Genomic DNA, 25783 nt, shown 5'->3' with positions numbered 1-25783 from the left:
TGTGTGTGTGTGTGTGTGTGTGTGTGTGTGTGTGTGTGTGTGTGTGTGTGTGTGTGTGTGTGTGTGTTAAAGATCAACCGCGTATAAGACCAGCTGTGTTGCTATACAGACTACACAATTTGCAGAGTATTATTACCATCATTACGTGCATTGCAACATGACATGAATGTTGCACAACAACTGGAGCAACAGCGGCAAAAGAACACACACACAACGCCGGTGAATTTACCATTGACCACATTAACAGTCTTTCAGCCCTTTCTTCTAAGCCTTTTATCACTCACCTCTCTTCTTTCTGTTGCTAATGCTCTCATTGTGTCTAATCTCTCGTGCCCATTATGTCTCTTTCTGGCTCATTCATACCCCTCACCATCCCCTCCCCCCACCCTCCATTACACAACCCCCCCATCACACAACACATCCTCCCATTACACACACTCCACAAGGTTGTGAGGTAATAGGGAAGGTTGTGAGGTAATAGGGAAGCTTGTGTGGTAATGGGGAAGGTTGTGTAGTAATGGGGAAGGTTGTGTGGTAATGGGGAAGGTTGTGTGGTAATGGGGAAGGTTGTGTGGTAATGGGGAAGGTTGTGTGGTAATGCGGAAGGTTGTGTGGTAATGGGGAAGATTATGTGGTAATGGGGAAGGGTTTGTGGTAATGGGGAAGATTGTGTGGTAATGGCTTACATCACTGCCGAATGCATTCCACCTGTTAACTACTCTGACACTGAAAAAGTTCCTTCTATCGTCTCTGTGGCTCATGTGGGTACCCAGCTTCCACCTGTGTCCCCTTGTTTGCGTCCCACCACTTTTGAATAACTTATCCTTGTCTACCCGATCGATTCCCCTGAGGATTTTGTAGGTAGTGATCATGTCTCCCCTTACTCTTCTATCTTCCAGTGTCGTAAAGTGCATTTCCCGCAGCCTTTCCTTGTAACTCATGCCTCTTAGTTCTGGGACTAGTCTAGTGGCATACCTTTAAACTTTTTGCAGCTTCGTCTTGTGCTTGACAAGATACGGGCTCCATGCTGGCGCCGCATACTCCTGGATTGGTCTTACATGTGTGATATACAAGATTCTGAATGATTCCTTACACAGGTTCCTACATAAGAACATAAGAACAAAGGCAACTGCAGAATGCCTATTGGCCCATACGAGGCAGCTCCTATTTATAACCACCCAATCCCACCCATATACTTGTCCAACCCGCGCTTGAAACAATCGAGGGACCCCACCTCCAGCACGTTACGCGGTAATTGGTTCCACAAATCAACAACCCTGTTACTGAACCAGTATTTACCCAAGTCTTTCCTAAATCTAAACTTATCCAATTTATACCCATTGTTTCGTGTTCTGTCTTTTGTTGATACTTTTAATACCCTATTAATATCCCCTTTGTTATGTCCATTCACCCACTTGTAAACCTCTATCATGTCACCCCTAACTCTTCGCCTTTCCAGTGAATGCAACTTAAGCTTTGTTAATCTTTCCTGAAGAATTCCTGAAGGCTGTTCTGATGTTAGCCAGCCTCGCATATGCCGCAGACGTTATTCTTTTTATGTGGGCTTCAGGAGACAAGTTTGGTGTGACATCAACTCCTAGATCTTTCTCTCTGTCCGTTTCATTAAGTACTTCATCTCCTATTCTGTATCCTGTGTCAGGCCTCCTATTTCCACCGCCTAATTTCATTGCTTTGCCATTACTCAGGTTGAACTTTAACAGTCTTTTGTTGGACCATTCACTCAGTCTATCTAGGTCATCTTGTAGCCTCCTACTATCATCCTCTGTTTCAATCCTCCTCACAATATTTGCATCATCAACAAACATTGAGAGAAACGAGTCTATATCCTCTGGGAGATCATTTACATATATCAGAAACAGTATAGGTCCAAGGACTGACCCCTGCGGGACTCCACTTGTAACGTCTCGCCAATCTGAGACCTCACCCCTCACATTGACTCGTTGTCTCCTGTTGCTTAGGTACTCCTTTATCCAATGGAGTACCTTCCGTTTCACTCCAGCCTGCATCTCCAGCTTTTTCACTAGCCTCTTGTGTGGTACTGTATCAAAGGCTTTCTGGCAGTCCAAAAATATGCAGTCTGCCCACCCTTCTCTTTCTTGCTTGATTTTTGTTACCTGGTCGTAGAATTCAAGTAACCCTGTGAGGCAGGACTTGCCATCCCTGAACCCATGTTGATGCTGTGTTACAAAGTTCTTTCACTCCAGATGTTCTACTAGCTTTCTTCACACAATCTTCTCCATCAGCTTGCATGGTATGCAGGTGCTTTCCAAATATCTGGCAGTTCCCCTGTTGCCAGTGATTTGTTATACACTATGGAGAGTGGTAGGCACAGTTCTTCTGCTCCTTCCTTTAGTATCCAAGGTGAGATTCCATCTGGGCCTATAGCCTTTGTCACATCCAACTCTAGTAAACACTTCCTTACTTCCCCGCTGGTAATCTCAAACTCTTCCAGTGGTTTCTGGTTAGCTATTCCCTCTCTTATGTCTGGAATTTCTCCTTTCTCTTCTTGTGTGTGTGTGAGTGAGTGTGTGTGTGTGTGTGTGTGTGTGTGTGTGTGTGTGTGTGTGTGTGTGTGTGTGTGTGTGTGTGTGACTTGGTCATCATGAGTGTACATGATCACTACACATGATCATCATGAGTGTACATGATCACTACACATGGTCATCATGGGTGTACATGATCACTACACATGGTCATCATGGGTGTACATGATCACTACACATGGTCATCATGGGTGTACATGATAACTACACATGGTCATCATGGGTGTACATGATCACCATGGGTGTACATGATCACTACACATGGTCACCATGGGTGTACATGATCACTACACATGGTCATCATGGGTGTACATGATCACTACACATGATCATCATGAGTGTACATGATCACTACACATGGTCATCATGGGTGTACATGATCACTACACATGGTCACCATGGGTGTACATGATCACTACACATGGTCACCATGGGTGTACATGATCACTACACATGGTCATCATGGGTGTACATGATCACTACACATGATCATCATGGGTGTACATGATCACTACACATGATCACTACACATGGTTACCAACACTGCACATCGCCACCGCACACAATCATTAGTGTACAACCAAAGTACACACAATCACTTAGTGTTCATCATAACACAAAATAGTTATCAGCTCATCATCCGTACACTCGATCATCATCAGTGTACCTTATGAAGGCAGGTAATACCCATGAGTGTAAATCATCATTGTATTCAATCATCTTAAGTGCATATCATCACTACACACTGTCATCATGAGTATCCATCATTACTACTCACACAACATTCGTCACTACACAGTAGTCAGACAAATCCTGGAGTATGCAGCTCCAGCCTGGAGTTCATACCTAGTTAAACACAAGACAAAGTTAGAGAAGATTCAGCGGTATGCCTCCAGACTCGTCCCGGAACTGAGAGGAATGAGCTACGAGGAAAGGCTAAAGGAGCTGAACCTCACGTCCCTGGAAAACAGAAGAGTAAGAGGAGACATGATAACCACCTACAAAATTCTCAGGGGAATTGACAGGGTGGACAAAGACAAAATCTTCAGCACGGGTGGAACACGAACAAGGGTACACAGGTGGAAACTTAGCACCCAGATGAGCCACAGAGACGTTATTAAGAATTTTTTCAGTGTCAGAGTAGTTAATAAGTGGAATGTACTAGGAAGTGATGTGGTGGAGCTGACTCCATACACAGTTTCAAATATAAATATGATAGAACCCAGTAGGCTCAGGAATCTGTACACCAGTTGATTGACGGTTGAAAGGTGGGACCAAAGAGACAAAGCTCAACCCCCGCAAGCATAGCTAGGTGAGTAACAATTATTGTACCCAACAATCACCGACCGTCCAACTGGTTGGCTTACCAATCCTTCCCACCGCCCTATCCTAAATCATTATCCTATCCCTTCCAAGTGCTATATAGTCGTATTTTTTTTTATTATTATTATTTTCTACCACAAACGTAGCCACGCATTTACAATGCTAACCAGCATATATACATTTTCTTCTGTCCTCCATAGACAGGATTAGAGATCAGTTAAACATATAGTTCAGGGATAGTCGTATATTTTGAAAGTACTTTGTACTTTCCTCCTGATAACCTAACCAATACCCTATATCATACAGAACATTCCTACCTAACTATATAATTATGATCTAGGATATTAGGCACTCCTTCCCCCACCACAATACATCTACTTTTGTGTAGAAACAACTTAGTTTCCCTTTGCCCTCGTAAAATATATAATTGCTTCATCTGAGAGAAGCAAAATGAAGCAGCAGCAGGAGGATGGGACCGGGTCTACGAGTCAGTCCAACTACACCTCTTGGATAACTTCCAAGGACCTGCTTCAAATGCTTCGTATTACATTAGGACTCGAAGAGATTAATGATAGATTTACCTGGAAAAGCTCTCAAACGGAAATAGATAAACTAGAAGTATAAAAATAAGAAAAAATAAGGGAAGTCCTGGACTCTGAGATGAAAAAAAGATATGGAGACGAAGCACGGAGTAGGAAGAGAGAAGAGAATAAGCAACAGAGGGAGGAAGAACGGAAGAGGAAGAGAGAAGAGAATACGCAACAGAGGGAGGAAGAACGGAAGAGGAAGAGAGAAGAGAATAAGCAACAGAGGGAGGAAGAACGGAAGAGGAAGAGAGAAGAGAATACGCAACAGAGGGAGGAAGAACGGTAGAGGAAGAGAGAAAAGAATAAGCAACAGAGGGAGGAAGAACGGAAGAGGAAGAGAGAAGAGAATAAGAAACAGAGGGAGGAAGAACGGAAGAGGAAGAGAGAAGAGAATAAGCAACAGAGGGAGGAAGAACGGAAGAGGAAGAGAGAAGAGAATAAGCAACAGAGGGAGGAAGAACGGAAGAGGAAGAGAGAAGAGAATAAGCAACAGAGGGAGGAAGAACGGAAGAGGAAGAGAGAAGAGAATAAGAAACAGAGGGAGGAAGAACGGAAGAGGAAGAGAGAAGAGAATAAGCAACAGAGGGAGGAAGAACGGAAGAGGAAGAGAGAAGAGAATAAGAAACAGAGGGAGGAAGAACGGAAGAGGAAGAGAGAAGAGAATAAGAAACAGAGGGAGGAAGAATGGAAGAGGAAGAGAGAGGAGAATAGGCAACAGAGGGAGGAAGAACGGAAGAGGAAGAGAGAAGAGAATAAGCAACAGAGGGAGGAAGAACGGAAGAGGAAAAAGGAAGAAAAAAGGGACAGGAGGCATTGAGAGGGAAAAGAGAAGGGAAAAACTAAAGATTATTTTTTAAGTTTAACTTCCAACGAAAGTGGAAGTTATGAGAGTGGTGACTGGTTGGTGAAGGGGGGGGGGGACTGTCACAGTGGGGGGCGGGGTGTGTGTGTGTGTGTGTACTCACCTATTTGTACTCGGCTATTTGTGTCTGCAGGATCGAGTATTGATTCTAGGATCACGCCTTTCCAGCTATCGGTTGTTTACAGCAATGACTCCGGTCCTGTTTCCCTATCATACCTAGTTTTAAAATTATGAATAGAGTTTGCTTCCACAACCTGTTCCTGAAGTGCATTCCATTTTTCCACTACTCTCACGTTAAAAGAAAACTTCCTAACATCTCTGTGACTCATCTGAGTTTCCAACTTCGAAACATGTCCCCTCGTTCTGTTAATATTACGTGTAAACATTTCATCTATTTTTACTTTGTCAATTCCCCTGAGTATTTTATACGTTCCTATCATCATACCTATACGTTCCTACCCCCTTCCTATACCCTTCCACTACACATAAGGGGCATAACTGGCCGACCCCTCACAGTGTTCAAGAGAGAACTGGATAAGCACCTCCAAAGGATGCCTGATCAACCAGGCTGTGACTCATACGTCAGGCTGCGAGCACCCGCGTCTAACAGCCTGGTTGATCAGTCCAGCAACCAGGAGGCCTGGTCGACGACCGGGCCGCGGGGACACTGAGCCCCGGAAGCACCTCAAGGTAGGTATCATATCCCCCCTCTTCCCTCTTTTTTCTAGTGTCGTAAGGCACAGATCCCTCAGGCGCTCCTCATACCCCATCTCTTGTAGGTCTGGGACGAGTCTCGTTGCAAACCTCTGAACCTTTTCCAGTTTCATTATATGCTTCTTCAGATGGGGACTCCATGATGAGGCGGCATACTCCAAGACTGGTCTCACGTAGGCAGTGTAAAGCGCCCTAAAAGCCTTCTCACTTAGGTTTCTGAATGATGTTCTAACTTTTGCCAGTGCAGAGTACGCTGTTGTCGATATCCCATTTATGTGCGCCTCAGGAGTTAGATTAGGTGTTATGTCCACTCCCAGGTCTCTCTCTCGAATTGTTACAGGTAGGCAGTTCCCCTTTGCTGTGTACTGTCCCTTTGGTCTCCTATCACCTGATCCCATTTCCATAACTTTACATTTACTCGTGTTGAACTCCAGTAGCCCTTTCTCTGACCATCTCTGCAACCTGTTCAGGTTCTCTTGGAGGATCCTATAATCCTCATCTGTCACAACTCTTCTCATTAATTTTGCGTCATCCGCGAACATCGACATGTAGGAATCTACTCCTGTAAACATGTTATTTACGTAAATTAGAAATGGAATTGGTCCCAGCACCGATCCTTGAGGTACTCCACTCGGTACTGTTCGCCAGTCCGACTTCTCGCCCCTTACCATTACTGTCTGACTCCTTCCTGTTAGGTAGTTCCTTACCCATGCTAGGGCCTTTCCGCTTACTCCTGCCTGCCTCTCAAGTTTGAGGAGCCGTCTCATGTGAGATACTGTATCAAAGGCCTTTTGGCAGTCTAGAAATATGCAGTCTACCCTGCCTTCTCTGTCCTGCCTTATCCTTGTTATTTTATCATAGAATTCCAGAAGGTTTATTAGGCATAGTAACCCTGTCCAGAACCCATGTTGGTGTTTGTTTACAAACCCAATGCTCTCCAGGTGTGCAACAAGTCTTAGCCTAATTATTCTTTCAAGTATTTTGCAGGGGATGCTTGTCAGTGATACGGGTCGGTAGTTAAGTGCCTCCTCCCTATCACCTTTCTTGAAAATCAGCACGACATTTGCCTTCTTCCAACAACTGGGCAATTCTCCCGACATAAGTGATTCATTAAAGATCCTTGCCAGAGGCACGCTGAGGGCCTGCGCTGCTTCTTTTAGTATCCACGGTGATACTTTGTCTGGTCCAACCGCTTTAGTTGTATCCAGTGTTGTCAACTGTTTCATTACCTCCTCTGTTGTCATCTCTATATCTGATAGTCTTTCATCTAGGGTAATCTCTTCTAACAATGGGAGCTGCTCAGGCTCAATTGGGAACACTCCATGGAAACTTGCATTCACTGCCTCGCAGATTTCCTTGTCACTTTCTGTATATGCCCCTTCTGTCTTCCTTAGTCTTGCCACTTGGTCGTTCACCGACATCTTCCTTCTTATATGGCTATGTAGTAATTTAGGTTGCTTTTTCGCTTTGATTGCAATATCATTCTCATGATTTCTTTCCGATACTCGTCTTATGTTAATGTAATCATTCCTAGCTCTGTTACATCTAATCCTGTTGTCCTCTGTCCTTTGTCTGCTGTACTTCCTCCACTCCCGCCTGCTTCTCATTTTTGCTTCCTGATACTGTCTATTAAACCATGGGTTATTAGTATATTCCCTCCTGCTTTTTTTCCCTTACTGTTGGTATAAATCTCTCTTCGGCCTCCTTGCTTTTCCATACGACTAGGTTCATCATATCTTGGACTGTTTTTCCTCTAATTTCTTCATCCCAGTGTGTGTGCGTGTGCGTGTGTGTGTGTGTGTGTGTGTGTGTGTGTGTGTGTGTGTGTGTTAAAGATCAACCGCGTATAAGACCAGCTGTGTTGCTATACAGACTACACAATTTGCAGAGTATTATTACCATCATTACCTGCATTGCAACATGACATGAATGTTGCACAACAACTGGAGCAACAGCGGCAAAAGTACACACACACAACGCCGGTGAATTTACCATTGACCACATTAACAGTCTTTCAGCCCTTTCTTCTAAGCCTTTATCACTCACCTCTCTTCTTTCTATTGTTAATGGTCTCGTTGTGTTTAATATCTCGCGCCCATTATGTCTCTTTCTGGCTCATTCATTCCCCCCCCACCCCCTCGCCCCATTACACAACCCCCCCCCATCACACAACACATCCCTCCCACTACACACTCTTCACAAGGTTGTGTGGTAAAGGGGAAGGTTGTGTGGTAATGGGGAAGGTTGTGAGGTAATAGGGAAGCTTGTGTGATGATGGGGAAGGTTGTGTGGTAATGGGGAAGGTTGTGTGGTAATAGGGAAGGTTGTGTGGTAATGGGGAAGGTTGTGTAGTAATGGGGAAGGTTGTGTGGTAATGGGGAAGGTTGTGTGGTAATGGGGAAGGTTGTGTGGTAATGGAGAAGGTTGTGTGGTAATGGGGAAGGTTGTGTGGTAATGGGGAAGGTTGTGTGGTAATGGGGAAGATTGTGTGGTAATGGGGAAGGGTTTGTGGTAATGGGGAAGGTTGTGTGGTAATGGGGAAGGTTGTGTGGTAATGGGGAAGGTTCTGTGGTAATGGGGAAGGTTGTGTGGTAATGGGGAAGGTTGTGTGTGGTAATGGGGAAGGTTGTGTGGTAATGGGGAAGGTTGTGTGGTAATGGGGAAGGTTGTGTGGTAATGGGGAAGGTTGTGTGGTAATGGGGAAGGTTGTGTGGTAATTTGGAAGGTTGTGTGGTAATGGGGAAGGTTGTGTGGTAATGGGGAAGGTTGTGTGGTAATGGGGAAGGTTGTGTGGTAATGGGGAAGATTGTGTGGTAATGGGGAAGGTTGTGTGGTAATGGCCCACATCACTGACTAGTGCATTCCATCTGTTAACTACTATGACACTGAAAAAGTTCCTTCTAACGTCTCTGTGGCTCATGTGGGTACTCAGTTTCCCACCTGTGTCCCCTTGTTCGCGTACCACCAGTGTTGAATAGCTTATCCTTGTCTACCCGATCGATTCCCCTGAGGATTTTTGTAGGTAGTGATCATGTCTCCCCTTACTCTTCTGTCTTCCAGTGTCATAAGGTGCATTTCCCGCAGCCTTTCCTCGTAACTCATGCCTCTTAGTTCTGGGACTAGTCTAGTGGCATACTTTTAAACTTTTTGAAGCTTCACCTTATGCTTAACAAGGTACGGGCTCCATGCTGGGGCCTCATACTCCTAAGATTGATCTTACATATGTGGTGTACAAGATTCTGAATGATTCCTTACACAGGTTCCTGAAGGCTGTTCTGATGTTAGCCAGCCTCGCATATGCCGCAGACGTTATTCTTTTTATGTGGGCTTCAGGAGACAGGTTTGGTGTGATATCAACTCCTAGATCTTTCTCTCTGTCTGTTTCATTAAGTACTTCATCTCCTATTCTGTGTCCTGTGTCTGGCATCCTATTTCCACCGCCTAGTTTCATTACTTTGCCTTTACTCGGGTTGAACTTTTAACAGCCATTTGTTGGACCATTCATTCAGTCTGTCTAGATCATCTTGTAGCCTCCTACTATCATCCTCTGTTTCAATCCTCACAATTTTTGGATCATCAACAAAGATTGAGAGAAACGAGTTTATATCCTCTGGGAGATCATTTACATATATCAGAAACAGTATAGGTCCAATTACTGACCCCTGCGGGACTCCACTTGTAACGTCTCGCCAATCTGAGATCTCACCCTTCACATTGACTCGTTGTCTCCTGTTGCTTAGGTACTCCTTTACCCAATGGAGTACCTTCCGTTTCACTCCAGCCTGCATCTCCAGCTTTTTCACTAGCCTCTTGTGTGGTACTGTTTCAAAGGCTTTCTGGCAATCCAAAAATATACAGTCTGCCCACCCTTTTCTTGCCTGATTTTTGTTGCCTAGTCGTAGAATTCAAGTAACCCTGTGAGGCAGGACTTGCCATCCTAGAACTCATGTTGATGCTGTGTTACAAAGTTCTTTCACTCCAGATGTTCCACTAGCTTTCTTCGCACAATCTTCTCCATCAGCTTGCATGGTATGCAGGTTAGGGACACTGGCCTGTAGTTCAGTGCCTCCTGTCTATCCCCTTTTTCGTATATCGGGACTACGTTAGCTGCTTTCTAAATTTCTGGCAGTTCTCCTGTTGCCAGTGATTTGTTATACACTATGGAGAGTGACAGGCACAGTTCTTCTGCTCCTTCCAATAGTATCCAAGGGGAGATTCCATCTGGGCCTATAGCCTTTGTCACATCCAACTCTAGTAAACACTTCCTTACTTCCCCGCTGGTAATCTCAAACTCTTCCAGTGATTCCTGGTTAACTATTCCCTCTCTTATCTCTGGAATTTCTCCTTGCTCTTCTTGTGTGTGTGTGTGTGTGTGTGTGTGTGTGTGTGTGTGTGTGTGTGTGTGTGTGTGTGTGTGTGTGTGTGTGTGTGTGACTTGGTCATCATGGGTGTACATGATCACTACACATGGTCATCATGGGTGTACATGATCACTACACATGGTTATCATGGGGTGTACATGATCACTACACATGGTCATCATGGGTGTACATGATCACTACACATGGTCATCATGGGGTGTACATGATCACTACACATGGTCATCATGGGGTGTACATGATCACTACACATGGTCATCATGGGTGTACATTATCACTACACATGGTCATCATGGGTGTACATGATCACTACACATGGTCATCATGGGTGTACATGATCACTACACATGGTCATCATGGGTGTACATGATCACTACACATGGTCATCATGGGTGTACATGATCACTACACATGATCATCATGAGTGTACATGATCACTACACATGGTCATCATGGGTGTACATGATCACTACACATGGTCATCATGGGTGTACATGATCACTACACATGGTTATCATGAGTATCCATCATAACTACTCATGTTCATAATGAGAGTATAACATTAGTATACATGCTCATAATGAGGGTATAGCATCAGTATACATGATCATAATGAGAGTATAACATCAGTATACATGATCATAATGAGAGTATAACATCAGTATACATGATCATAATGAGAGTATGTCATCAGTATACATGATCATAATGAGAGTATAACATCAGTATACATGATCATAATGAGAGTATAACATCAGTATACATGATCATAATGAGAGTATAACATCAGTATACATGATCATAATGAGAGTATAACATCAGTATACATGATCATAATGAGAGTATAACATCAGTATACGTGATGATAATGAGTATATCATCAGTATACATGATTATAATGAGAGTATAACATTAGTATACATGATTATAATGAGAGTATATCATCAGTATACATGCTCATAATGAGAGTATGTCATCAGTATACATGATCATAATGAGAGTATATCATCAGTATACATGATCATAATGAGAGTATAACATCAGTATACATGATTATAATGAGAGTATATCATCAGTATACATGATCATAATGAGAGTATAACATTAGTATACATGATCATAATGAGAGTATATCATCAGTATACATGATCATAATGAGAGTATGTCATCAGTATACATGATCATAATGAGAGTATAACATCAGTATACGTGATGATAATGAGTATATCATCAGTATACATGATCATAATGAGAGTATAACATCAGTATACGTGATAATAATGAGTATATCATCAGTATACATGATCATAATGAGAGTATAACATCAGTATATATGATCATAATGAGAGTATAACATCAGTATACGTGATGATAATGAGTATATCATCAGTATACGTGATGATAATGAGTATATCATCAGTATACGTGATGATAATGAGTATATCATCAGTATACGTGATGATAATGAGTATATCATCAGTATACATGATCATAATGAGAGTATAACATCAGTATACATGATGATAATGAGTATATCATCAGTATACATGATCACGATGTACAATATTGAATTAACAATAAATGATAACAACAAAATATAGAGGAATATTTCTTCAGTATAGAAACATTTAAACTATTAACACAACAATGTCCAGAAACCGCCTCATTACACTGTTAACAGTACAATCACCACTGCAGTATAAACATGAATGTCACGTCTTGACCATTCAGTGAAAAGTAACATTCAACAGAAATATAGATTTTGTTAGACACCAAACACCACACACAACATTCCTCACTACACAGTAACAATTATTGTACCCAACAATCACCGACAGTCCAAGTGGTTGGGTTAACAATCCTTCCCACCGTCTTATCCTAAATCATTATCCTCCTATCCCTTCCAAGTGCTATATAGTCGTATAGTTTGAAAGTACTTTGTACTTTCCTCCTGATAATAACCTAACCAATACCCAATATTATACAGAACATTCCTACCTAACTATATAATTATGATCTAGGATATTAGGCACTCCTTCCCCCACCATAATACATCTACTTTTGTGTAGAAACAACTTAGTTTCCCTTTGCCCTCGTAAAATATATAATTACTTCATCTGAGAGAAGCAAAATGAAGCAGCAGCAGGAGGATGGGACTGGGTCTACGAGTCAGTCCAACTACACCTCTTGGATAACTTCCAAGGACCTGCTTCAAATGCTTCGTATTACATTAGGACTCGAAGAGATTAATGATAGATTTACCTGGAAAAGCTCTCAAACGGAAATAGATAAACTAGAAGTATAAAAATAAGAAAAAATAAGGGAAGTCATGGACTCTGAGATGAAAAAAAGATATGGAGACGAAGCACGGAGTAGGAAGAGAGAAGAGAATAAGCAACAGAGGGAGGAAGCACGGAGTAGGAAGAGAGAAGAGAATAAGCAACAGAGGAGAGAAGAGAATAAGAAACAGAGGGAGGAAGCACGGGAGAGGAGGAGAGAAGAGAATAGGCAACAGAGGGAGGACGAACGGAAGAGGAAGAGAGAAGAGAATAAGCAACAGAGGGAGGAAGAACGGAAGAGGAAGAGAGAAGAGAATACGCAACAGAGGGAGGACGAACGGAAGAGGAAGAGAGAAGAGAATAAGCAACAGAGGGAGGAAGAACGGAAGAGGAAGAGAGAAGAGAATAAGCAACAGAGGGAGGAAGAACGGAAGAGGAAGAAAGAGGAGAATAGGCAACAGAGGGAGGAAGAACGGAAGAGGAAGAGAGAAGAGAATAAGCAACAGAGGGAGGAAGAACGGAAGAGGAAGAGAGAAGAGAATAAGCAACAGAGGGAGGAAGAACGGAAGAGGAAGAGAGAGGAGAATAGGCAACAGAGGGAGGAAGAATGGAAGAGGAAGAGAGAAGAGAATAAGCAACAGAGGGAGGAAGAACGGAAGAGGAAGAGAGAAGAGAATAAGAAACAGAGGGAGGAAGAACGGAAGAGGAAGAGAGAAGAGAATAAGCAACAGAGGGAGGAAGAACGGAAGAGGAAGAGAGAAGAGAATAAGAAACAGAGGGAGGAAGAATGGAAGAGGAAGAGAGAGGAGAATAGGCAACAGAGGGAGGAAGAACGGAAGAGGAAGAGAGAAGAGAATAAGCAACAGAGGGAGGAAGAACGGAAGAGGAAAAAGGAAGAAAAAAGGGACAGGAGGCATTGAGAGGGAAAAGAGAAGGGAAAAACTAAAGATTATTTTTTAAGTTTAACTTCCAACGAAAGTGGAAGTTATGAGAGTGGTGACTGGTTGGTGAAGGGGGGGGGGGGACTGTCACAGTGGGGGGCGGGGTGTGTGTGTGTGTGTGTACTCACCTATTTGTACTCGGCTATTTGTGTCTGCAGGATCGAGTATTGATTCTAGGATCCCGCCTTTCCAGCTATCGGTTGTTTACAGCAATGACTCCGGTCCTGTTTCCCTATTATACCTAGTTTTAAAATTATGAATAGAGTTTGCTTCCACAACCTGTTCCTGAAGTGCATTCCATTTTTCCACTACTCTCACGTTAAAAGAAAACTTCCTAACATCTCTGTGACTCATCTGAGTTTCCAACTTCGAAACATGTCCCCTCGTTCTGTTAATATTACGTGTAAACATTTCATCTATTTTTACTTTGTCAATTCCCCTGAGTATTTTATACGTTCCTATCATCATACCTATACGTTCCTACCCCCTTCCTATACACTTCCACTACACATAAGGGGCATAACTGGCCGACCCCTCACAGTGTTCAAGAGAGAACTGGATATGCACCTCCAAAGGATGCCTGATCAACCAGGCTGTGACTCATACGTCAGGCTGCGAGCAGCTGCGTCTAACAGCCTGGTTGATCAGTCCAGCAACCAGGAGGCCTGGTCGACGACCGGGCCGCGGGGACACTGAGCCCCGGAAGCACCTCAAGGTAGGTATCATATCCCCCCTCTTCCCTCTTTTTTTCTAGTGTCGTAAGGCACAGATCCCTCAGGCGCTCCTCATACCCCATCTCTTGTAGGTCTGGGACGAGTCTCGTTGCAAACCTCTGAACCTTTTCCAGTTTCATTATATGCTTCTTCAGATGGGGACTCCATGATGAGGCGGCATACTCCAAGACTGGTCTCACGTAGGCAGTGTAAAGCGCCCTAAAAGCCTTCTCACTTAGGTTTCTGAATGATGTTCTAACTTTTGCCAGTGCAGAGTACGCTGTTGTCGATATCCCATTTATGTGCGCCTCAGGAGTTAGATTAGGTGTTATGTCCACTCCCAGGTCTCTCTCTCGAATTGTTACAGGTAGGCAGTTCCCCTTTGCTGTGTACTGTCCCTTTGGTCTCCTATCACCTGATCCCATTTCCATAACTTTACATTTACTCGTGTTGAACTCCAGTAGCCCTTTCTCTGACCATCTCTGCAACCTGTTCAGGTTCTCTTGGAGGATCCTACAATCCTCATCTGTCACAACTCATCTCATTAATTTTGCGTCATCCGCGAACATCGACATGTAGGAATCTACTCCTGTAAACATGTTATTTACGTAAATTAGAAATGGAATTGGTCCCAGCACCGATCCTTGAGGTACTCCACTTGGTACTGTTCGCCAGTCCGACTTCCCGCCCCTTACCATTACTGTCTGGCTCCTTCCTGTTAGGTAGTTCCTTACCCATGCTAGGGCCTTTCCGCTTACTCCTTCCTGCCTCTTAAGTTTGAGGAGCCGTCTCCTGTGAGATACTGTATCAAAGGCCTTTTGGCAGTCTAGAAATATGCAGTCTGCCCAGCCTTCTCTGTCCTGCCTTATCCTTGTTATTTTATCATAGAATTCCAGAAGGTTTATTAGGCATGGTTTCCCTGTCCAGAACCCATGTTGGTGTTTGTTTACAAACTCAATGCTCTCCAGGTGTGCAACAAGTCTTAGCCTAATTATTCTTTCAAGTATTTTGCAGGGGATGCTTGTCAGTGATACGGGTCTGTGGTTAAGTGCCTCCTCCCTATCACCTTTCTTGAAAATCAGCACGACATTTGCCTTCTTCCAACAACTGGGCAATTCTCCCGTCATAAGTGATTCATTAAAGATCCTTGCCAGAGGCACGCTGAGGGCCTGCGCTGCTTCTTTTAGTATCCACGGTGATACTTTGTCTGGTCCAACCGCTTTAGTTGTATCCAGTGTTGTCAACTGTTTCATTACCTCCTCTGCTGTCATCTCTATATCTGGTAGTCTTTCATCTAGGGTAATCTCTTCTAACAATGGGAGCTGCTCAGGCTCAATTGGGAACACTCCATGCAAACTTGCATTCACTGCCTCGCAGATTTCCTTGTCACTTTCTGTATATGCCCCTTCTGTCTTCCTTAGTCTTGTCACTTGGTCGTTTACCGACATCTTCCTTCTTATATGGCTATGTAGTAATTTAGGTTGCTTTTTCGCTTTGATTGCAATATCATTCTCATGATTTCTTTCCGACACTCGTCTTATGTTAATGTAATCATTCCTAGGTCTGTTACATCTAATCCTGTTGTCCTCTGTCCTTTGTCTGCTGTACTTCCTCCACTCCCTCCTGCTTCTCATTTTTGCTTCCTGATACTGTCTATTAAACCATGGGTTATTTTTGTTATATTCCCTCCTGCTTTTTTCCCCTTACTGTTGGTTTAAATCTCTCTTCGGCCTCCTTGCTTTTCCATACGACTAGGTTCATCATATCTTAGACTGCTTTTCCTCTAATTTCTTCCTCCCTGTGTGTGTGTGTGTGTGTGTGTGTGTGTGTGTGTGTGTGTGTGTGTGTGTGTGTGTGTGTGTGTGTGTGTGTGTGTTAAAGATCAACCGCGTATAAGACCAGCTGTGTTGCTATACAGACTACACAATTTGCAGAGTATTATTACCATCATTACGTGCATTGCAACATGACATGAATGTTGCACAACAACTGGAGCAACAGCGGCAAAAGAACACACACACAACGCCGGTGAATTTACCATTGACCACATTAACAGTCTTTCAGCCCTTTCTTCTAAGCCTTTTATCACTCACCTCTCTTCTTTCTGTTGCTAATGCTCTCATTGTGTCTAATCTCTCGTGCCCATTATGTCTCTTTCTGGCTCATTCATACCCCTCACCATCCCCTCCCCCCACCCTCCATTACACAACCCCCCCATCACACAACACATCCTCCCATTACACACACTCCACAAGGTTGTGAGGTAATAGGGAAGGTTGTGAGGTAATAGGGAAGCTTGTGTGGTAATGGGGAAGGTTGTGTAGTAATGGGGAAGGTTGTGTGGTAATGGGGAAGGTTGTGTGGTAATGGGGAAGGTTGTGTGGTAATGGGGAAGGTTGTGTGGTAATGCGGAAGGTTGTGTGGTAATGGGGAAGATTATGTGGTAATGGGGAAGGGTTTGTGGTAATGGGGAAGATTGTGTGGTAATGGCTTACATCACTGCCGAATGCATTCCACCTGTTAACTACTCTGACACTGAAAAAGTTCCTTCTATCGTCTCTGTGGCTCATGTGGGTACCCAGCTTCCACCTGTGTCCCCTTGTTTGCGTCCCACCACTTTTGAATAACTTATCCTTGTCTACCCGATCGATTCCCCTGAGGATTTTGTAGGTAGTGATCATGTCTCCCCTTACTCTTCTATCTTCCAGTGTCGTAAAGTGCATTTCCCGCAGCCTTTCCTTGTAACTCATGCCTCTTAGTTCTGGGACTAGTCTAGTGGCATACCTTTAAACTTTTTGCAGCTTCGTCTTGTGCTTGACAAGATACGGGCTCCATGCTGGCGCCGCATACTCCTGGATTGGTCTTACATGTGTGATATACAAGATTCTGAATGATTCCTTACACAGGTTCCTACATAAGAACATAAGAACAAAGGCAACTGCAGAATGCCTATTGGCCCATACGAGGCAGCTCCTATTTATAACCACCCAATCCCACCCATATACTTGTCCAACCCGCGCTTGAAACAATCGAGGGACCCCACCTCCAGCACGTTACGCGGTAATTGGTTCCACAAATCAACAACCCTGTTACTGAACCAGTATTTACCCAAGTCTTTCCTAAATCTAAACTTATCCAATTTATACCCATTGTTTCGTGTTCTGTCTTTTGTTGATACTTTTAATACCCTATTAATATCCCCTTTGTTATGTCCATTCACCCACTTGTAAACCTCTATCATGTCACCCCTAACTCTTCGCCTTTCCAGTGAATGCAACTTAAGCTTTGTTAATCTTTCCTGAAGAATTCCTGAAGGCTGTTCTGATGTTAGCCAGCCTCGCATATGCCGCAGACGTTATTCTTTTTATGTGGGCTTCAGGAGACAAGTTTGGTGTGACATCAACTCCTAGATCTTTCTCTCTGTCCGTTTCATTAAGTACTTCATCTCCTATTCTGTATCCTGTGTCAGGCCTCCTATTTCCACCGCCTAATTTCATTGCTTTGCCATTACTCAGGTTGAACTTTAACAGTCTTTTGTTGGACCATTCACTCAGTCTATCTAGGTCATCTTGTAGCCTCCTACTATCATCCTCTGTTTCAATCCTCCTCACAATATTTGCATCATCAACAAACATTGAGAGAAACGAGTCTATATCCTCTGGGAGATCATTTACATATATCAGAAACAGTATAGGTCCAAGGACTGACCCCTGCGGGACTCCACTTGTAACGTCTCGCCAATCTGAGACCTCACCCCTCACATTGACTCGTTGTCTCCTGTTGCTTAGGTACTCCTTTATCCAATGGAGTACCTTCCGTTTCACTCCAGCCTGCATCTCCAGCTTTTTCACTAGCCTCTTGTGTGGTACTGTATCAAAGGCTTTCTGGCAGTCCAAAAATATGCAGTCTGCCCACCCTTCTCTTTCTTGCTTGATTTTTGTTACCTGGTCGTAGAATTCAAGTAACCCTGTGAGGCAGGACTTGCCATCCCTGAACCCATGTTGATGCTGTGTTACAAAGTTCTTTCACTCCAGATGTTCTACTAGCTTTCTTCACACAATCTTCTCCATCAGCTTGCATGGTATGCAGGTGCTTTCCAAATATCTGGCAGTTCCCCTGTTGCCAGTGATTTGTTATACACTATGGAGAGTGGTAGGCACAGTTCTTCTGCTCCTTCCTTTAGTATCCAAGGTGAGATTCCATCTGGGCCTATAGCCTTTGTCACATCCAACTCTAGTAAACACTTCCTTACTTCCCCGCTGGTAATCTCAAACTCTTCCAGTGGTTTCTGGTTAGCTATTCCCTCTCTTATGTCTGGAATTTCTCCTTTCTCTTCTTGTGTGTGTGTGAGTGAGTGTGTGTGTGTGTGTGTGTGTGTGTGTGTGTGTGTGTGTGTGTGTGTGTGTGTGTGTGTGTGTGTGTGTGTGACTTGGTCATCATGAGTGTACATGATCACTACACATGATCATCATGAGTGTACATGATCACTACACATGGTCATCATGGGTGTACATGATCACTACACATGGTCATCATGGGTGTACATGATCACTACACATGGTCATCATGGGTGTACATGATAACTACACATGGTCATCATGGGTGTACATGATCACCATGGGTGTACATGATCACTACACATGGTCACCATGGGTGTACATGATCACTACACATGGTCATCATGGGTGTACATGATCACTACACATGATCATCATGAGTGTACATGATCACTACACATGGTCATCATGGGTGTACATGATCACTACACATGGTCACCATGGGTGTACATGATCACTACACATGGTCACCATGGGTGTACATGATCACTACACATGGTCATCATGGGTGTACATGATCACTACACATGATCATCATGGGTGTACATGATCACTACACATGATCACTACACATGGTTACCAACACTGCACATCGCCACCGCACACAATCATTAGTGTACAACCAAAGTACACACAATCACTTAGTGTTCATCATAACACAAAATAGTTATCAGCTCATCATCCGTACACTCGATCATCATCAGTGTACCTTATGAAGGCAGGTAATACCCATGAGTGTAAATCATCATTGTATTCAATCATCTTAAGTGCATATCATCACTACACACTGTCATCATGAGTATCCATCATTACTACTCACACAACATTCGTCACTACACAGTAGTCAGACAAATCCTGGAGTATGCAGCTCCAGCCTGGAGTTCATACCTAGTTAAACACAAGACAAAGTTAGAGAAGATTCAGCGGTATGCCTCCAGACTCGTCCCGGAACTGAGAGGAATGAGCTACGAGGAAAGGCTAAAGGAGCTGAACCTCACGTCCCTGGAAAACAGAAGAGTAAGAGGAGACATGATAACCACCTACAAAATTCTCAGGGGAATTGACAGGGTGGACAAAGACAAAATCTTCAGCACGGGTGGAACACGAACAAGGGTACACAGGTGGAAACTTAGCACCCAGATGAGCCACAGAGACGTTATTAAGAATTTTTTCAGTGTCAGAGTAGTTAATAAGTGGAATGTACTAGGAAGTGATGTGGTGGAGCTGACTCCATACACAGTTTCAAATATAAATATGATAGAACCCAGTAGGCTCAGGAATCTGTACACCAGTTGATTGACGGTTGAAAGGTGGGACCAAAGAGACAAAGCTCAACCCCCGCAAGCATAGCTAGGTGAGTAACAATTATTGTACCCAACAATCACCGACCGTCCAACTGGTTGGCTTACCAATCCTTCCCACCGCCCTATCCTAAATCATTATCCTATCCCTTCCAAGTGCTATATAGTCGTATTTTTTTTTATTATTATTATTTTCTACCACAAACGTAGCCACGCATTTACAATGCTAACCAGCATATATACATTTTCTTCTGTCCTCCATAGACAGGATTAGAGATCAGTTAAACATATAGTTCAGGGATAGTCGTATATTTTGAAAGTACTTTGTACTTTCCTCCTGATAACCTAACCAATACCCTATATCATACAGAACATTCCTACCTAACTATATAATTATGATCTAGGATATTAGGCACTCCTTCCCCCACCACAATACATCTACTTTTGTGTAGAAACAACTTAGTTTCCCTTTGCCCTCGTAAAATATATAATTGCTTCATCTGAGAGAAGCAAAATGAAGCAGCAGCAGGAGGATGGGACCGGGTCTACGAGTCAGTCCAACTACACCTCTTGGATAACTTCCAAGGACCTGCTTCAAATGCTTCGTATTACATTAGGACTCGAAGAGATTAATGATAGATTTACCTGGAAAAGCTCTCAAACGGAAATAGATAAACTAGAAGTATAAAAATAAGAAAAAATAAGGGAAGTCCTGGACTCTGAGATGAAAAAAAGATATGGAGACGAAGCACGGAGTAGGAAGAGAGAAGAGAATAAGCAACAGAGGGAGGAAGAACGGAAGAGGAAGAGAGAAGAGAATACGCAACAGAGGGAGGAAGAACGGAAGAGGAAGAGAGAAGAGAATAAGCAACAGAGGGAGGAAGAACGGAAGAGGAAGAGAGAAGAGAATACGCAACAGAGGGAGGAAGAACGGTAGAGGAAGAGAGAAAAGAATAAGCAACAGAGGGAGGAAGAACGGAAGAGGAAGAGAGAAGAGAATAAGAAACAGAGGGAGGAAGAACGGAAGAGGAAGAGAGAAGAGAATAAGCAACAGAGGGAGGAAGAACGGAAGAGGAAGAGAGAAGAGAATAAGCAACAGAGGGAGGAAGAACGGAAGAGGAAGAGAGAAGAGAATAAGCAACAGAGGGAGGAAGAACGGAAGAGGAAGAGAGAAGAGAATAAGAAACAGAGGGAGGAAGAACGGAAGAGGAAGAGAGAAGAGAATAAGCAACAGAGGGAGGAAGAACGGAAGAGGAAGAGAGAAGAGAATAAGAAACAGAGGGAGGAAGAACGGAAGAGGAAGAGAGAAGAGAATAAGAAACAGAGGGAGGAAGAATGGAAGAGGAAGAGAGAGGAGAATAGGCAACAGAGGGAGGAAGAACGGAAGAGGAAGAGAGAAGAGAATAAGCAACAGAGGGAGGAAGAACGGAAGAGGAAAAAGGAAGAAAAAAGGGACAGGAGGCATTGAGAGGGAAAAGAGAAGGGAAAAACTAAAGATTATTTTTTAAGTTTAACTTCCAACGAAAGTGGAAGTTATGAGAGTGGTGACTGGTTGGTGAAGGGGGGGGGGGGACTGTCACAGTGGGGGGCGGGGTGTGTGTGTGTGTGTGTGTACTCACCTATTTGTACTCGGCTATTTGTGTCTGCAGGATCGAGTATTGATTCTAGGATCACGCCTTTCCAGCTATCGGTTGTTTACAGCAATGACTCCGGTCCTGTTTCCCTATCATACCTAGTTTTAAAATTATGAATAGAGTTTGCTTCCACAACCTGTTCCTGAAGTGCATTCCATTTTTCCACTACTCTCACGTTAAAAGAAAACTTCCTAACATCTCTGTGACTCATCTGAGTTTCCAACTTCGAAACATGTCCCCTCGTTCTGTTAATATTACGTGTAAACATTTCATCTATTTTTACTTTGTCAATTCCCCTGAGTATTTTATACGTTTCTATCATCATACCTATACGTTCCTACCCCATTCCTATACGCTTCCACTACACATAAGGGGCATAACTGGCCGACCCCTCACAGTGTTCAAGAGAGAACTGGATAAGCACCTCCAAAGGATGCCTGATCAACCAGGCTGTGACTCATACGTCAGGCTGCGAGCAGCCGCGTCTAACAGCCTGGTTGATCAGTCCAGCAACCAGGAGGCCTGGTCGACGACCGGGCCGCGGGGACACTGAGCCCCGGAAGCACCTCAAGGTAGGTATCATATCCCCCCTCTTCCCTCTTTTTTCTAGTGTCGTAAGGCACAGATCCCTCAGGCGCTCCTCATACCCCATCTCTTGTAGGTCTGGGACGATTCTCGTTGCAAACCTCTGAACCTTTTCCAGTTTCATTATATGCTTCTTCAGATGGGGACTCCATGATGAGGCGGCATACTCCAAGACTGGTCTCACGTAGGCAGTGTAAAGCGCCCTAAAAGCCTTCTCACTTAGGTTTCTGAATGATGTTCTAACTTTTGCCAGTGCAGAGTACGCTGTTGTCGATATCCCATTTATGTGCGCCTCAGGAGTTAGATTAGGTGTTATGTCCACTCCCAGGTCTCTCTCTCGAATTGTTACAGGTAGGCAGTTCCCCTTTGCTGTGTACTGTCCCTTTGGTCTCCTATCACCTGATCCCATTTCCATATTTTTACATTTACTCGTGTTGAACTCCAGTAGCCCTTTCTCTGACCATCTCTGCAACCTGTTCAGGTTCTCTTGGAGGATCCTATAATCCTCATCTGTCACAACTCTTCTCATTAATTTTGCGTCATCCGCGAACATCGACATGTAGGAATCTACTCCTGTAAACATGTTATTTACGTAAATTAGAAATGGAATTGGTCCCAGCACCGATCCTTGAGGTACTCCACTCGGTACTGTTCGCCAGTCCGACTTCTCGCCCCTTACCATTACTGTCTGGCTCCTTCCTGTTAGGTAGTTCCTTACCCATGCTAGGGCCTTTCCGCTTACTCCTGCCTGCCTCTCAAGTTTCAGGAGCAGTCTCATGTGAGATACTGTATCAAAGGCCTTTTGGCAGTCTAGAAATATGCAGTCTGCCCAGCCTTCTCTGTCCTGCCTTATCCTTGTTATTTTATCATAGAATTCCAGAAGGTTTATTAGGCATGGTAACCCTGTCCAGAACCCATGTTGGTGTTTGTTTACAAACCCAATGCTCTCCAGGTGTGCAACAAGTCTTAGCCTAATTATTCTTTCAAGTATTTTGCAGGGGATGCTTGTCAGTGATACGGGTCGGTAGTTAAGTGCCTCCTCCCTATCACCTTTCTTGAAAATCAGCACGACATTTGCCTTCTTCCAACAACTGGGCAATTCTCCCGACATAAGTGATTCATTTCTTTGCCAGAGGCACGCTGAGGGCCTGCGCTGCTTCTTTTAGTATCCACGGTGATACTTTGTCTGGTCCAACCGCTTTAGTTGTATCCAGTGTTGTCAACTGTTTCATTACCTCCTCTGTTGTCATCTCTATATCTGATAGTCTTTCATCTAGGGTAATCTCTTCTAACAATGGGAGCTGCTCAGGCTCAATTGGGAACACTCCATGGAAACTTGCATTCACTGCCTCGCAGATTTCCTTGTCACTTTCTGTATATGCTCCTTCTGTCTTCCTTAGTCTTGTCACTTGGTCGTTTACCGACATCTTCCTTCTTATATGGCTATGTAGTAATTTAGGTTGCTTTTTCGCTTTGATTGCAATATCATTCTCATGATTTCTTTCCGATACTCGTCTTATGTTAATGTAATCATTCCTAGCTCTGTTACATCTAATCCTGTTGTCCTCTGTCCTTTGTCTTTTGTACTTCCTCCACTCCCTCCTGCTTCTCATTTTTGCTTCCTGACACTGTCTATTAAACCATGGGTTATTAGTATATTCCCTCCTGCTTTTTTCCCTTACTGTTGGTATAAATCTCTCTTCGGCCTCCTTGCTTTTCCATACGACTAGGTTCATCATATCTTGGACTGTTTTTCCTCTAATTTCTTCCTCCCAGTGTGTGTGTGTGTGTGTGTGTGCGTGTGCGTGTGCGTGTGTGTGTGTGTGTGTGTGTGTGTGTGTGTGTGTGTGTGTGTGTGTGTGTGTGTTAAAGATCAACCGCGTATAAGACCAGCTGTGTTGCTATACAGAGTGCACAATTTGCAGAGTATTATTACCATCATTACGTGCATTGCAACATGACATGAATGTTGCACAACAACTGGAGCAACAGCGGCAAAAGAACACACACACAACCCCCGCGAATTTACCATTGACCACATTAACAGTCTTTCACCTCATCCTTCTAAGCCTTTTGTCACTCACCTCTCTTCTTTCTATTGCTAATGCTCTCATTATGTCTAATCTCTCGTGTCCATTATATCTCTTTCTGGCTCATTCATACCCCACACCCCACCACACAACACCCACCCCACCACCACAACACCCCCCCTACAACACCCCCCCACAACACCCCCCCCCCCACAACACCCCCACAACACCCCCACTTACATCTTCAGTATCCATGATGTTACAACACTGGCCTATGGAGGTGACAACCTGGTGAGGGTTATAGAGCAGTGTCTGCCAGGCGGAAGGTACTGCCCACGACTCGCAGTAGCCGCGACATGCGTTTGTCGTGATGTCGAACTCGACGCACTCCGGGATGCTGATGCGTCGGGTGTGCCCTGCGTCACACGGGGGGGAAAAAGATACCGTGAGTTAGACAGTGGTGTACGACAGTTAGGGGAGTCATAATATGGCACACAAGTCACCCAATGTGAGTTATAATGGCACAAGTCACCCAATATGAGTTATAATGACACACAAGTCACCCAATATGAGTTATAATGACACACAAGTCACCCAATATGAGTTATAATGACACAAAAGTCACCCAATGTGAGTTATAATAGCACACAAGTCACCCAATATGAGTTATAATGACACACAAGTCACCCAATATGAGTTATAATGACACACAAGTCACCCAATATGAGTTATAATGACACACAAGTCACCCAATATGAGTTATAATGACACACAAGTCACCCAATATGAGTTATAATGACACAAAAGTCACCCAATGTGAGTTATAATAGCACACAAGTCACCCAATATGAGTTATAATAGCACACAAGTCACCCAATATGAGTTATAATGACACAAAAGTCACCCAATATGAGTTATGGCACACAAGTCACCCCCCTTGCGTGAGAATAAGGGAGAGAATGTGCCCCCTAGTGGGTGAATATAGCACACACTTATTACTAAGTATGGCGTCGACAATAAACGTTGCCCCCCCTTAAAATAAACACACACATATCCTTGATGATATACACAAATAAAATATACCCAATTAGCATACGTTGGGGGTGACTGGTAAGGCTATCCTCGAGCCATAGCCTATCCTCGTTGTGTTGTGGGTGAACTCCTACCCCTCCCTACCCGTCCCCTATAAGTACAAGTGAGGAGCAGATTGAGACGGAGGCTAGGTAGCCCTTCACTATCCTTTTGCAGGTACGGGGGGTTGATTGTGTGTGGGGGCTAGAGCCCCCCCTTCTCATGTTGTGGTTAGGGGGACAAGATCTAACCAGGCAATCAATCACCTTTGGTAGTCAATGAGGGGGGGGGGGATAGGGCTAGAGATGCGGATAGGGAGGCAGGAGGTGAGGCAGCACTAATGGGTTAGGTCTGAGAGGCAGGGAAAATTGTGCAAGTTTGAATGCTTCGACGCAAAAGTTGGATGGGTTCGAGAAGTTATATGGCTTTGAATAATTTTTTTTTTTTTTTTGCTTGAAAGGGT

General features: G+C 43.8%; 2 protein-coding genes across 3 annotated transcripts in view; one reads left to right on the top strand and one right to left on the bottom strand.

Annotated features, from left to right (window-relative positions):
- The window catches only part of Gpa2 (Glycoprotein hormone alpha 2), a gene marked incomplete at its 5' end in the record, with an annotated part of 73526 nt that overhangs the window by 21851 nt on the left and 25892 nt on the right, over positions 1-25783 (bottom strand). Inside the window, 1 exon segment of the mRNA XM_069312986.1 lies at positions 24490-24665. Within this exon segment, the coding sequence (XP_069169087.1) occupies positions 24490-24665 (176 nt within the window).
- LOC138356725 (tol-Pal system protein TolA-like) overlaps positions 1-25783 on the top strand; it is a 217043-nt gene that overhangs the window by 185488 nt on the left and 5772 nt on the right. The gene's annotated exons all lie outside the window — the stretch shown is intronic.

The sequence above is a fragment of the Procambarus clarkii genome, chromosome 7, assembly GCF_040958095.1.
Source record: "Procambarus clarkii isolate CNS0578487 chromosome 7, FALCON_Pclarkii_2.0, whole genome shotgun sequence".
NCBI classification, from domain to species: domain Eukaryota; kingdom Metazoa; phylum Arthropoda; class Malacostraca; order Decapoda; family Cambaridae; genus Procambarus; species Procambarus clarkii.
Note: the sequence above shows the minus strand (reverse complement) of the source record. Positions and strands in the feature narration are given on the sequence as shown.